Here is a 14743-nt window from a genome sequence, read left to right as displayed (position 1 = left end):
TGCTCTAATATATTTAAAAGCAACCTTGGACAAGAAATTCCAATTGCACCAATATGATTACAGTATTTTCTATTACCCACACTAACCATCTTCATAGTAAAAGCAAGACTAGTGATCTGGGCCAAATTACAGGCAGTTTTGTACTCTTGGAGTCGATAGTATTGGATTGAGACTGCTGAACTTTATTATACGGATGCTGCAAATTTATAGACATGAGGTGCAGCAGGTGATGAGAACAAAGTGACAAGGAACTCACGGTCTAGTAAACATCTTAGTTTTACTGCAACTTATTATTAAAACACATAAGCAAAGACTCTTGGTGCCATACAGATGCATAATTCTCAGACTGTGAAGTCTACAGTTTAAAATGCCAAATAAAATTGAAGATGTATGACATCCATTATACATAATAATGACCCCCCAAAAATGCACAATAAAACAAACCTAAGGTGGTCATTTAGCAGTAACTTTACAAAGTGTGACATTTTTCTTTTCCATCACATGAATGATTATTCACAAATTATTCCTCTTCGCACAATTTTTATTTGTTTGTGGTTTTATTGGGACGGGGGAGAAGAGGGAAAGCCAATTTAAATGAATTGATGGTAGCATTTGATTCCTGCAGGCTGCTGTATCCACAGACCTTTCATGAGGAAGATTATCTGTGTGCGTTTAGCTAAACATTCGACGTAGAAAGTTGAACAAGAGGGTTCTATAATGGTTTTAAAATAATTAATTCTGGTTTAACTAAACATGTGATAGAAAACTGTTACGACAGTCTCAGTGGTTTCCTGAATAATTTTAACAGTTTAAGGACCAGTTTTGGGTTGCTTGTGAACTTTTTGACCTGGGACAGTTTACCAGAGTTCTATCTAGTAACCTTTTACGCTCATTCTACATCCCCAATAGGTTTCATTCTTTAAAGATCATCTCCTTGGAGATCCACTTCCAATCAATTATTTCAGTTTTTAATTACTATCATTATGTTTCAACACAAACTGCAAAGTATATACTTTGAGCTGTGAGGTTTATGAACCTTGGAGTATAATACCAGTACACCATCATTAACAAAGGGTGTGTGGGAGGGAAACATGCCAAATCTTTTTACATCTGAATTCCATTAAAAGTATTATGTCTGATATTAGGTTCTCGAATACGGAGATGTCCTGGAGATAAACTTCCTTTTAAGAACAACTTTTTTTCCTTTAGTACAATTGTGATGATCTTAACAGTGATTGAATATACAAAGTTTCATGTTAACTGATTTCAGTTCAAGCTGACATTAATTTTAACCAGCTGTGGGTGTGACGGGTGAATGACCAATACACATCAATACAAAGGGGACAGAAGAAATGTTCTGTATCCACAAGTATTTTCATCACAACAAAATATTCCTTATTTAGTAACAAAATAAATTCCATATTTTTAATAAACAGACAACTGTGTCAGGGATTCAGACAGGAGGTTTGTTGCTTTAGATCTGAAAATAATTAAAAGCATCTGCATTCTCTATTCCGCAGGCTTCATGAATGTTTTCTTGATTTTACCACCTCTGGAGCTTTCTTCCGTTTCTTCATTTTCAATAGCTGATGATCGATCTCTCTTTTTGGTAAACTTATTTTTAATAGTCCCTACTAAGCTTCCATACCTGCAAAACATAAGATTTAACAGTGCTTCACTGAATGTCAGTGATATACCACATGTATAATTGCATATTATTAGGTCAGTTGGATTGAAGCTAAAGTACGAATGGAAAATACCACAAACCTGCACTATGTTGGTTGTATGTTTTTTGTTGAAATTTATAACGAGAAGGAAACAAACCTATATAACCTGCCAAACTTGGATGGATTATCAACTGGATATCAATTTTAATCTTAATTGATTTGGGGGGGATTCTAATCTTAATTTGATTTAATCTTTGATTTAGAAATTTACCATTGTAACGAAACATCTGTTTTTCATCCTGGGACGTTGATGTACATGATTTATCACATTATGAAAGGATTTGATGGGATGGATTACAAATTTTCACACCACTACAATTAAGGAATACATTTTTCAAAGACGCCTTTTCTTTAGATGAACACTAAAAACTGCAAAGCTCTCTCCTTCAACTGTCCCTAATGTCGTACAGCAACACTACCTTGTAGGAAAGAGAGCTGGTTAAAAAAGCAATAACCTGCAATGTGGCAGTACTTGTTCACCAACCTTGGAGCCTATAAAGATATGCTAATGAAAAGCCATTTGGACCATATACCTTTTATTTTACGATTCCAATTTTTACTTATAAACATACAGTAGAATTATCAGTGTAAGATAGGCTTGTAGTTATTAAGTAGTGTGATTTTATGCTCCACTGGTGTACCTGACTTTCAGATTATTGCCACATCATTAAGAGGAGTTGAGACCAGAGTATTCTATATCAACAATCAGAATTCAGCACTTTTTTTTTCTCTAGTTTAACATTCTTGTCGTGTGCAGGCTGTTGGCGATATCCGTGAAGAACAGACTGGTGTTGAAGTAATCAATCTTTTCTTCATGGATGTTTTTCCCCCAAATTCCATTACCACTACCATCCAGTGGAAGAGATGAACTGATTAATGCTACCATCAGCATATGGACCTCACAAAATTAGATTTTCTTGATACAAGTGAGGAATATTAACAAAAGTAAATGCTAACGTGAGTTGAAACAATGCAGGAATAAAAAGTTCAGAAAGATTGAATGCTCAGACACTGATGCTTCTTAACATGCCTATTGTTCAAAAAGACAACAACAAGATTACATAAGAGGATGATCAGAGGAAACCCCTCAGTAAGTCTCATCATAACTCAGATTATTTTGCAAGTTATTGATGATCCTTCATCACCAACAAATTTATATTGCACTATTCATGTCGGAAAGACGTCCCAAGGTGCTGGACAGTGAAGGGTTTACACCAGATCTGGTGGTCGCAGAGGTGGGGAAGCAAAAGACTGTGGAGGGCTTTAAACTCGAGGATGAGGATCTTGTACTCAATCCTGCATTGAACTTTGCAGAATGAAACAAATCGTATTTTGGGAGTCTGATAGATGCATCAGCCCATCTGTTCACTAAGATCACACCTTAAGCAATTGCTGCTTACCTTCTAGCCATTTCTAAATCTGAAACATCCGCCTCTATCGTTTCCTCTTCAGCTTCTTCCTTTCCATCTTCGGAATACATTTGTGAAACCAATTTCTGGAGCAAGAATAGTTATGTATTAATTCTCCACTCACTTCGACAAGTCAACATCTTGCTAAATGCAACTCTGTTGGATTGTCCTGAAAAGTACAATTGGTGGGACACAATTTGCTTTTCATGTGGAAGGATGAATATAGAGCAGGATAATAAACTTCTGTGCAGATTTACGTGTAGTACATAAGAATCTATAAAACAGGGAATGAGCATCACAGCCGATGTAGCTTATCCCAAAGTTACAAACATATCATGCAATATCACTGCATTTCCTAAAATTTTATCTAACGCCTTCCTGAATTTGCTTTCTTCTTGGACAGTCAGCTTCGTCTATTCACCATGTTCAGTGCAAAGTAATTAAACTGTCTGTTCATCTTCCCTTTTCTGAGATCAAGCCTGTGCTACTATGCTGTCTTTTTTATGGTAGTCAAAACATTATTTGGGTTCAGTATACTGTAAAATACTCTTTAAAGTTACAGTACCACCCTGGTGATAATAATCTCTGCAAGTTGTGGACATTTCCCCTCCTCCCAATACACCTTATTTCTACTAGTCTCATACCCTTCAGGTTGGACAGTCTGGATATGAGGTAACATAGACTCACGATTCGTTTTTTGTTACCACATGATGATATAACTACAAAGTCTGAATTTCCATTACTTACTTAAATGTACATTACTAATGGAAAACATGTTCTACATAACACCGGTAGATTATTACAGTTTCAATTTGTTTTAAAACGTGTAAAAAAAAACCGAAGTCTGTTTTTATTCTTTTATCAATTTTCTGCACAGAAGCTATGAACATCAACATTGACGAAGGTATGAACAAAGTCTAAAAGCTATGACCTTCACTTTAAAATTATTTCCAGCACGCTATAAATTCGGGGGCGTGCGGCAATGTGACAACATAACACTCAAACTTGTGTGAAAGAAGGCATGTGTATTTTTTTTAAGACAGACAAAGTCCTTTAGTGCTCAAAAAGGTTACTAGAAATCATAACAATGTGTTCTGTACAAACATACCTCTATTTCTGGATTAAAACCTTTAAAGGACATTCTGCCAAACAGCAAGTTTTCACATGGCACAAAGCTCTTTTCTTCTATAATATGGCTCCTGAAACAGATCATTAAGAGATAGGAGAAATAAACATTTTTTTTTAAAGTTTGTTTCGAAAAGGCAACAACTGGGTTACAGAATGTGTACACGTTACAAGTAATTGGATTTTGATTTGCCCTATAAGAGGCTTGTAAAGAAACCCGACATTTCTTGTCAATGCAACCTCTGTGCACATTGTTTAAGAGGTCCTGTTCAATCTCACAATTATGTTCTTTGCAGCGTCAGATCAAAAGACAACTGCAAAACAGATTCAACATCCACCTGAAACACAATACTTTTTCTCTCTTCTTAAGTTACAACAAAAGAATAACCTTTAAGAAATGTAAAGATTGCCTGATCTTATTTTTTTAAAAAAAGTAATATATTGGGCTATTCCATTGTAGATATTGCAAGACAAAAAAGATGAATTATCTGTCATACAGTTTATTACTTTGTAAATTATATATTCCCAAACCATGAAATCATAAAGCAATTGCATTTCTTTATGAATGACATGACAAATATATAATTATGAAATATACTGTTTACACGCTGAATCTGGAAAAAAATCTCATTTAAAGAATTTATTCTACTGTCTATTTACCAAAAACACTCAAATATAGTTATGGACACTAAAGAGGTGACATTTATAAAAAGCATTACGATTTTCAAGGTGGTGCAAGGAATATTATGATGCAGTTTATTTTTCTAGATTTATTCATCCCTCCTCTTACTAAATATATTCATTCCTTGTACAGTATCACGGAAACTTGCAGCTGGCAAACGACAACAGATATAAAGAAGGTTGAATTGCACCCAAGTTTAGAGTGATTGCTGGATGTGTTCAAGAGGATTCCATGACTCAAATCATTATAACCTTCCTGAACCCAAGTGCTAAATGCGACTGATTGAGGAGTGTGAGAATATTAGGATTTCATTATTTCCCACTAATTAATGTCACAGGACTCTCATTCCTTGATGAGTGATGTCGTGAGGCAACTGAATGAAATTAGTGTCCAAAGGGCAGTGTAAAAAGACACTGTGTTCCGGTTTTTTCAAACCTGAGGCTGGAAATCAGCTTCGCTTCAGCTTTAAGAGCGTTGCCTTAAATTTTAGATCATGCCAAATTTTGGCACATTCTTAAATTCAGTTTTAAGTTGGGAACAGGTTTGTGTTTTTTTTCCCCTTATAAACAACTGTGAAAAGCCAAGACTACATTTAAGAATTTGTCCAATATTCTACAGAACCTGAAATTTGAAGACAACAGTTTTAGCAATTGCTATTTCAGGTCTTGGATACTTCACTTTCATCCTCACAGCACTGCTGAAAGTTATACTCAGACAGCACAGGCTCTGTCCATTTTGAAGTGGTTTTAGTCCTTTTGATCATGTATGTACTAACGCAAAACACTCAGGCATTTCTGGAATAAATGGAATCCCTTCCAGACTGTCGAGGATGAATAAATGCTATCAAAGTAAATGCACTGAAGTATGATAAGAACCTTGCATAATGTTTTTGGCTCTCCTTTAACCTTCTGCTCAGAGACAAGGTGAAAAGGCAGTTGCAGAACCTGTCATCGCTATCCTGTGACCAAAGAAATTGTCTTCACACACACACACACACACAAAAAAAAAATTGAAGCTCATCAATAAATAAACTAGTTTATTTGCAATGAATTGTACGAAAATTAATGTTCAAATAAATTACTTGAGCAGTCTCAAAAATGATGTTATATTAATTTTAACATGTTTTGGATTATACTAAGCAATACAATGAAATCAATGCATAAAAATAAATAAGATTTGTTGACTGGTGGGATCTCACTGATTCTCTGAATGTTGGCTACAGTATTATTGTCCTTCAGATGTTATGTCAAACAACATGACATTTTTCCCAATAGTTTAGAGCAGCTTCTCACTTGAGGAAGCTAAAATTAGCTACATAACTACTGTAACAGTTTGTGACTTGTAAATGATCTTCTACAGCAACTAATCACAACATAAACGTGTGTAAAATTCTAAAAATAAATTGGACTGTCATGTGTAGCAGATCAACAAGGCAGAGGGGAAGATGTTACTCATTACCCAGGACATACCACAGGATTATACTCATGCAGCACCCAAAACGACATTTAGAGTAAAGACCTATTTTTGGCACTGCTCCACCGAAGACCATTGCCTTCTTGGCAGAGATTCATACAGTAAAGCTTAGAAAAGGCATGCAAACTACTGGAAGTGTCAGCTGTACAGATGCTTGCTAAGGTCACTTTGCTAAAGTTAGCTCAAGTAGTGGAATGGCTGTAGCTGAGCACGACTTTAATCATCTGGGAGATTTCGCTCCTACCAGATGGCAGCCATTCAATACATATTCCAACTAACATCGAGTCAAATTGATTTGTTAACCCGAGGTTCAAGAGTTCCTTAAGAGGGAAAAAGCATTACTTCAGTGTAGGAATGATATAGTTATGGAGCGCAACTCTCCAGAACTCTGCTTACATTCATGGTTCACCCAGTGCCTGTCCACACTAAACATATGCTCAATTTTGCAAGAAACTTTATGTATCCCATATTGAGATTCATCCCCGGATGAGAAAACTTTACCAATCAATAATTTGATCAAGTTTCTAGTCATTCATAACCAATGCATCATATATCATTCTGTATGGAATTCTTATTCTACATTGCAGTATGTTTTACAAATGAATACTTTGCTGCTCTTTTAGAAATGTCACAAGTATCACAGAAAAATGTAGAATGTTGTAAAAAGTACTTACTAAATTAAACTAAGAATGTGTGAAAGCAGTAAAGAACTCTAAGGTAAGATTAGAATCATATAAGTATCCCTTTTAGCACACATTTTAAATCAACGATTTCATCCTGGAACCTTTACTTTTGACCTGGTCATAAAATTATACTAAATAAATCTAAAAGTATTCAAAGGCAAAAATAATGGCATGGCACTTCCTCTAAAGATTTTAGCTCCACCATCGGCTCAGCAAGATTTCTCATGAGTGACTGAGCCATATCGACCAGGAAGGTCTCAAATTCAATCCTCTGTGCCTCGATAGCTCATATCAGCCAACATCCACTCTCCTGCTCACTAACCAGATTCCCTAATAGAAGCGCCCACAAGGAGATGTCAGGTAAGGACAGCATTAGACTCGGCTGCAATGTTCTCTATAAACAAATACTCTACTGACACTCCTGTCAAGGCTGCTACATTAATAATGGCTGTGGGGTAAGAGGTACCAAAGGGTATCCAAAAAGGAGTCAAATGGTTCCAGGAAAGGAGTGAAGGTGAGAAAACAAACAGAGCAAACAAAAAAAATCCACACAATAATAGTACTTTCTTCCTTTTTTATATACACCATATACGAAAAATATATATTCCTATATATATTCTTAAAATATATATTTTCACCCACAAAATATACAATCAATTCACTTTACAGTATATTCTGTGAAGCGCTTTGAGACGTCTTGAAGATGTGATAAGGCGCTATATCAAATGCAAGGATTATTATTATAATGCTGGGTATTTCATTGGGATAAAGTTGATCAAGCTGAAAAAGTTGATATTTACAGTTTAAATTCTAATAGAATAATTCTCTTCTAGGCCAGTATTAAAATATTTACCATCGTCAATTGGTTCAATGAACATTCCACACTCAGTTCTATAGGTATCCATGGAGAAAGAAATCACTTGAATTGGCTGGAATTAAAGAAAACCAACCCACAAATGTTTTATATTGGGGTTTTATTCATTTTTAAAAATTAAATAGTAATTTGACTGACAATATTTCAACTCTCTAAGAACTGAATTCCCTTTACAGTTTTTAGAGTGTATTTAATACTCCAGGTTAATCAGTCATTCACCTCATGAACAATTGTAGGATCTTGATGGTGCCAGCGGCTGTTGTTTTGTAAGCAAAAAACACAATTATTACACTTGACAGTAATTCCCTGTAAAGCAATTTGAGACATTTTGATGTTGCCAACTGCTGTGAATATCAGAACGACCAGGTGCTATAATAATGCAGGTTCTTCCCATATTAGCCATATCGTTACAACAAGCTGCATTAATGTCAATTGCTGAAAGCAAACTCGAGTTCCCCATTTACACTATATTTCTTTGAGATGTCTAGAAGACGTGAAAAGCTCTATATCAAATGCAAGGATTATTATTACTATTATGTCTCTCGGTAACCAGAATGAATTGGAGCTCTACACAATCATCTCTATTTGGATCTCTGGGAAGGAAAAGACCATTTCATCTTCCACACAATTTGATCACTAGGACTGACACAGGTGTTTCAACTAAATTCCTGCTATTGAGAATTTGATGAAAGACTTGAGGATAGGGCTGGTACATTGATGTAGACTGTAAAGCACTAACCTACAAGCATTTCCTTTTGAATATTTGTATTACTTTAACTAATAGCTCACGTCTAAACCTGTGAGTGCCCATCTAGCAGTAAATATAGTCACAATGTTATTTCCGAATACTGAAATCAATGGGCAAACATTTTAATTTCAAATCCCAAGTGACAGTCAGATTGTCTCAAGATATGATTCTGCAATTTTAGAAATTGTAAAACTGAAATAATAAATCCTCACAAAGAGCTGCTCACTTACTCATGTTCTTTCAATTCTGGTAAATCCAGATACCAGTGTTCGGCATTAATTATCTTTTTTTCTTCCTCTTCCAACTGCTTCTTAGTCTCTGTATCCAAACTTCTCTGCATAAACTGAAAAGTAAATCAAATACAAAATAACAATTGTGCCAAGAAACAGCAAAGTTAACAAAATGTTTGTTAGCATCAAATGGACACAAAAAACAATATTAAAGTGCGAACAAATCAAATAATTCCAAGTTAAAAGTGATTCCATAGGGCTAAGGACTATTACATTTCTATACAAACATCTGAGGCAATCTCAATTGATAGAACTTCAAGGTTGAATGTTCTTTACTAAAAATTTAGCAAGATGATGTGGCTACAGGGCTATCAACAATGAAGAGAAATTACCGACAAAAAAGGATCTTTTTCGAAGCGTAACCATTTTCATTTGGTACTTTAATTGAAATCAATGAATGACAATCTTATAAGCAGTACGGGACAAATAATGCTTCACAAACAATAACCAGATATTGAAAACAGATCAAGGCATTCTAACCTACAATAAAATAGCTCTACAGAATTACAAAAGAAAGGGGTACTTATATTTCTTTAGTGCTGCTAATCTATCACTGAAATAATCACTAGGAAAACAGGGATTAAATCAATGTATTCTTAACAGGTCTAGGTAATATTAAAACACTTTGTTGCAGACCATTTGCTAAACACTTAAGGAAATTCAAAGAAATCAACTTGCACTTAATTGGCATTACTGCTGCTTGTCTTAATGAGTTTTCAGTCAACTTAAACGAGAATTTGTAAGAACACTTTAAATCAACACGATAATAAAAATAACACTTAGATTCACACCACAATAATGATAACTGTTGCTCGTATATTTCCTCCAGAAAAGGAGAGCTGAATATGTTGATTTAATGAGAAGGGAGGGGAAGAAGAAATGATAGCCTCACATCGAGCTTCAGGTTAAAATTACTGAAGTTCCTAAGCAAGCGGATCTGCAGTACTCCAGGGCACTGCAATGACAACACAGCCAGCCGAGCACATCAGCAGCACTTGGAAGGCAGTCCAGTCACTGGGGGCAGGGAATCGTCCCACTCAGCTCCTGTTAACTCTGCAATCCAAAGCCCTGCATTGTTGGAAGTGCTGTCCTTTGGTTGACATGATAAATCAATATCCTGTCCGTCTGTCAGTTTAGGACATTAAAGATTCCACGGCACCCCCGGACAACAATTCCCCAGTAAAATTGGTCACTGCCTTCTGGACGGTTCGTGGAACATTGTTTTGTGCGAACTGTCTGCTGCGTTTGCAGATACAATGCAGTTACTACACTTTACAGTAAAATCCTGTGAAGTCCTTTGAGATGTCCTTGTGACATGAAAGGCAATACTGTATATTAAATGCAAAGATTAGTATTTATTATTGTACTTAGTTAAAAGACTGCCAACAGTGTGGGAATTTATTTGTTTTATAGCAAAAGGTAGAAGGTAGACAACCGTGAAAAGTTAATTTGCTAATTAAGCCTTTCCAGGCAGAGGGCGAAACTTTGGGCAAGTTTCCTTACTCCACACAGAGCCTAATAATAATCCCTCCAAAACAAAACAATAATAAATTGGTCATTTTCAATCCACGACTGTTTGTGGGACACTGCTGTGCGCAATTGGCTGCCGCGTTCGCCCACAAATATACAGTCAATTCACTTTACAGTGTGTTCTGTGAAGCGCTTTGAGACATCTAGAAGACGTGAAAAGCGCTATATCAAATGCAAGGATTATTATTTTAGCTGACTCTCTCAGGACTTCTAAACTTGATCTTTTGTGTTCAGCAAATCAAATTGGGGTGAAAATATTTACATGACAGGGTACCTTCCAAATTTTATGTAGCACTGCAGCTCCTGGCTGAACTCAACTAACTCAACACAGGATTTGAACCTTAATCTTCCCATCCTTATAACCCAATGCCTTCCAAAGCCACATCTTTGTCTTCTCAGGCTGTAAGTAAGTGGCTATGGTACATCTTCAAAAAGAGAAGCATATTTATATGCGCAGCATACTTCTAAACATATACAAAAAGTCAGTCATGCAATTATAATAAATGTGTGACATAATTTGGCAGTGCCATTGTTAAATTGTTAAATAAAATAGTTGTGTGTTGTTTCTGTAGGAAAGAATACTATACACAAAATACTATACAATTCCTTAAAATCTGATTATTGCAAAAAGAAATCCTTTGCTTATATCTCATTTCAACTTTTGATAAATGGACCAGCTTTCTGATGCATGTTAAAGACTGATGATACAAATGTGTGTTGAAATGCTGATGGCTCTACAATTTCTGCCAAGCAATATTAGCTTTGAAGATACCTCATACGCTTAGGACATAAAATTTAATACAAAGCAATTACGGTGCATTCTAGCGTGTATGTAAAATTTATTAGTCCAGCACAAATTTGCAGAGATTTAGCTTGGTTAGCAGTCTACTAGGAATAAATGCATTGCTTAAAACTATCAAACATTGGTTGGATTTTTACTTGCTTGAATGATACATGACATATGGAACAAGTAGTTATTGTCAATCCAAGATTTAGCACCAACAACAAACCATCAGTCACCTTTATCTATATTGGCTAAGTGAGTCTTGCCACCAACCAAATATTCATTGGTCAAACAGCAAGGTCAGGATGGCCATTATATGACGGAGACTGTAGCATTGCAGGGTTTGGTCCAGGTTTGTAGTTCACACAAAAATGCCTGTCCAGTGTTTCATTTTACATGACATGGCTCTTTGCATGACAAGTGTTTATTTCCAAATGATCATCCCTTTTTTTGATTGAGTCATTAATTTTGATCCTGTATACGATTCAGATAGACATTTAAAGACCTGCTACTTTTCAAAAGAAATGAACCATTTTTTTCTTGGTTTATATTCCCTCCTCCTCCAAATTCACCTCAAACATCAAATTAATTGCCCGCTGATTTCATTGGTGTTTCTAGAACATTTCTAGTGCAAAATTGCCACATTTCTACATATTGATTCTATAAAATGATTCTTTTCCATGGACGGCATGTGTAAATGCAAGTGGTTAGAATTGATGGCTCTCATTGATTGCCCCATTTGCCTACCTACCTGACAACAGCCACCATATTTCAAAGAAACTCACTGTGTTAAGCATTTTTAATGTTTCGACATGACACGTCAGAGACTTTGAACTTGTAGTCTAGGCTGAAAATCCAAATGCAGTGCTGGGGGAGTGCTATATTCTCCACGGTGTCGTCCTTCAGCTTAGACTTTAAACTGAGGTCCCAATTGCCTGTTCGGGTGAACGTTTAAAAGATCCCTCGCCACCATTCAAAAGAAAAGGATCTTTCACGTCCACCGGAACAAGATGGCCGAAGAAGAGGGCTACGTCAAATGCAAGGATTGTTTATTGAACATTACTAGCTTCTGTGCGACCCAGATAATATGTTGGTGGCTGGGTCGCCTCGATTCCAGGGGGGAGAGAGAGAGAGAGAGAATAATAATCATCCTTACATTTGATACAGCCCCCTTCACATTCGGGAGACGTCTCAAAGCACTTCACAGGGCTTACGTGGAGTCCTGTAGCTCAGTGGTTAGAGCACTCGCTTTGCAAGCGAGAGACCTGAGTTCAATTCCAGGCAGAGGGCGAAACCTTGGGCAAGTTTCCTTACTCCACACAGAGCCTAATAATAATCCCTCCAAAACCAAAAACAATAATAAATTGGTCATTTTCAATCTACGACTGTTTGTGGGACATTGCTGTGCGCAATTGGCTGCCGCGTTCGCCCACAAATATACAGTCAATTCACTTTACAGTGTGTTCTGTGAAGCGCTTTTGGGACGTCCTCCTGACGTGAAAAGCGCTATATCAAATGCAAGGATTATTATTATTATTACTGTAAAGTGGAGTGACTGTGTGTTTGGTAGGCAAGCACAGAGTGGGGGGGGGGGTGGGGGTGAAACGTAGCAGTAGCAATAATAATAATAGTAACAATCCTCGCATTTGACACGGCGCCTTATCAGGTCGTCGAGACGCCTCAAAGCGCCCTTCACAGGGAATACGCCGTCGAGTGTTGATTTTTTTTAAAAAAACCCGCGCGGGCGGGCGGGCGGGTGACACGTGTAATACGCTATCATAAGAATAATCTTATGATGTTATAATAATATATCCTACCATAATATATTGTTAGAATATTATTATTTGTATACCAGCATATTATTACTAGTAGTTTGGCGCCGGACGGCCGGCCCTGCTGCTGCTCGTGATGATAATATAGTATCATAACAGTAATAATAATAATAATAATTCAAAGAAGAAAAAAGGGGGGGTCAGAAATGGGGTCTGAGGCGGTGGTGGTGGTGGAGGGGGTGACATTTCAGGTTGGGTTTCAGTTATCCAGTACCGGGCTCTTCCCTTTCTGGTTGCAGTCGCCTCCTTGTCGGGGAAACTCACTCACTCACTCACTCACTCACTCACACGCTCATGGTCGGCCTCCAACCCCCACCCCCCTTCATCCAAGAGTCGGCCTCAAATCTACGCGAGCTCCGGGCTTCTCGGGCCTCCGCCGCGCGTGGCCTTACCTTCATTTTGAGCAGGTTTTTCGACAGCTTCATGGTACTTTCTCTCGCCATTTCTCCCCCTCCCCCTCCCCCGTTAAATCATATGTTAAAAAAAAAATAATCCACAATGTCGCAAACAAAATAAGAGATAAAACCTCCGTCTCTCCTCTCCGTCTCTCTCTCTGTCTCTGTCTCTCGCGCGCGCTCGAGAGCTTTCCCGCTCGTCCCCCCCCCCTCTCCCCGGGCCCCGCCCCCTTCTCCTCTCCCCGGGCCCCGCCCCTTTCTCCTCTCCCCGGGCCCCGCCCCCTTCTCCTCTCCCCGGACCCCGCCCCCTTCTCCTCTCCTCGGGCCCCGCCCCCCTTCTCCTCTCCCCGGGCCCCGCCCCCCTTCTCCTCTCCCCGGGCCCCGCCCCCTTCTCCTCTCCCCGGGCCCCGCCCCCCTTCTCCTCTCCCCGGGCCACGCCCACCGAAAACAGCCCCGACCAATCGATCGACTCGGCCCGACCCGACCCTCGAGCGGTGCCAGCCCACACAATCGATCGCCGACACCCAAACACCTGCTCCCAAACCCCCTCCCCCTCCCCCCCCTCCCCCCCCCCTCGGAAACCCGCACACAGTGGTAGTGATCACAGTGCTGACACCAAATCATCATCATCATCATCATCATCATCAGCGTCGTCATCATCCTGGGCAAAGAGCGCCCCCCGCCCCGCGCCCCCCGCCCCGCCCTGCGCCCCCCGCCCCACACCCCCGCGCCCCGCGCCCCCCGCCCCGCGAGTGCAAGTTGTTGTTGTTGTTGGTGATGATAATCAGGGATGAGTGGTTTGACCTATGAGCAGAGACGGGAGGAATTTGGCCTATTTTCACTGATACGAAAAGTTGAGGGTGGAACCTGATAGAGGTCTTCAAAATTGTGAGCGGTTTTGATAGAGTAGATGGGGAGGAATACATTCCGTTGGTCGGTGATACAGTACCTGGAGGGCAACAATGAGATGAATTACCAAAGGAGCAAAGTGGGGCATTAGGAAGCAGGTGGACAATAACATCTGATTGATATCCCTGTGAGGGAGGGATGTCTCTCCTCAGGAGATCAACTAAACCCATGTAATTCCACTATTGCTGATAACCTTTTGCTTTATGATTGCATAACACCACATCAATGCAGTGTGATTTTATTGTGATCTGAGCAATGACATTTCTCAGACTCTTTTGATTG

General features: G+C 38.6%; 1 protein-coding gene across 1 annotated transcript; it reads right to left on the bottom strand.

The window, feature by feature from the left end:
- Positions 1 to 260: 260 nt before the first annotated feature.
- On the bottom strand, positions 261 to 13771 carry mphosph6 (M-phase phosphoprotein 6). The gene is made up of 5 exons (XM_007889262.2): positions 13550 to 13771; positions 8952 to 9064; positions 4245 to 4335; positions 3128 to 3222; positions 261 to 1648 (listed from the first exon to the last, which is right to left on the bottom strand). The coding sequence occupies exons 1-5, from the start codon at positions 13598 to 13600 to the stop codon at positions 1510 to 1512; spliced, it is 489 nt and encodes a 162-aa protein (XP_007887453.2). The 5' UTR covers positions 13601 to 13771; the 3' UTR covers positions 261 to 1509.
- Between the last annotated feature and the right edge of the window lie 972 nt (positions 13772 to 14743).

This window comes from Callorhinchus milii, unplaced genomic scaffold (genome assembly GCF_018977255.1).
Source record: "Callorhinchus milii isolate IMCB2004 unplaced genomic scaffold, IMCB_Cmil_1.0 Scaffold14, whole genome shotgun sequence".
Lineage (NCBI taxonomy): Eukaryota > Metazoa > Chordata > Chondrichthyes > Chimaeriformes > Callorhinchidae > Callorhinchus > Callorhinchus milii.
Note: the sequence above shows the minus strand (reverse complement) of the source record. Positions and strands in the feature narration are given on the sequence as shown.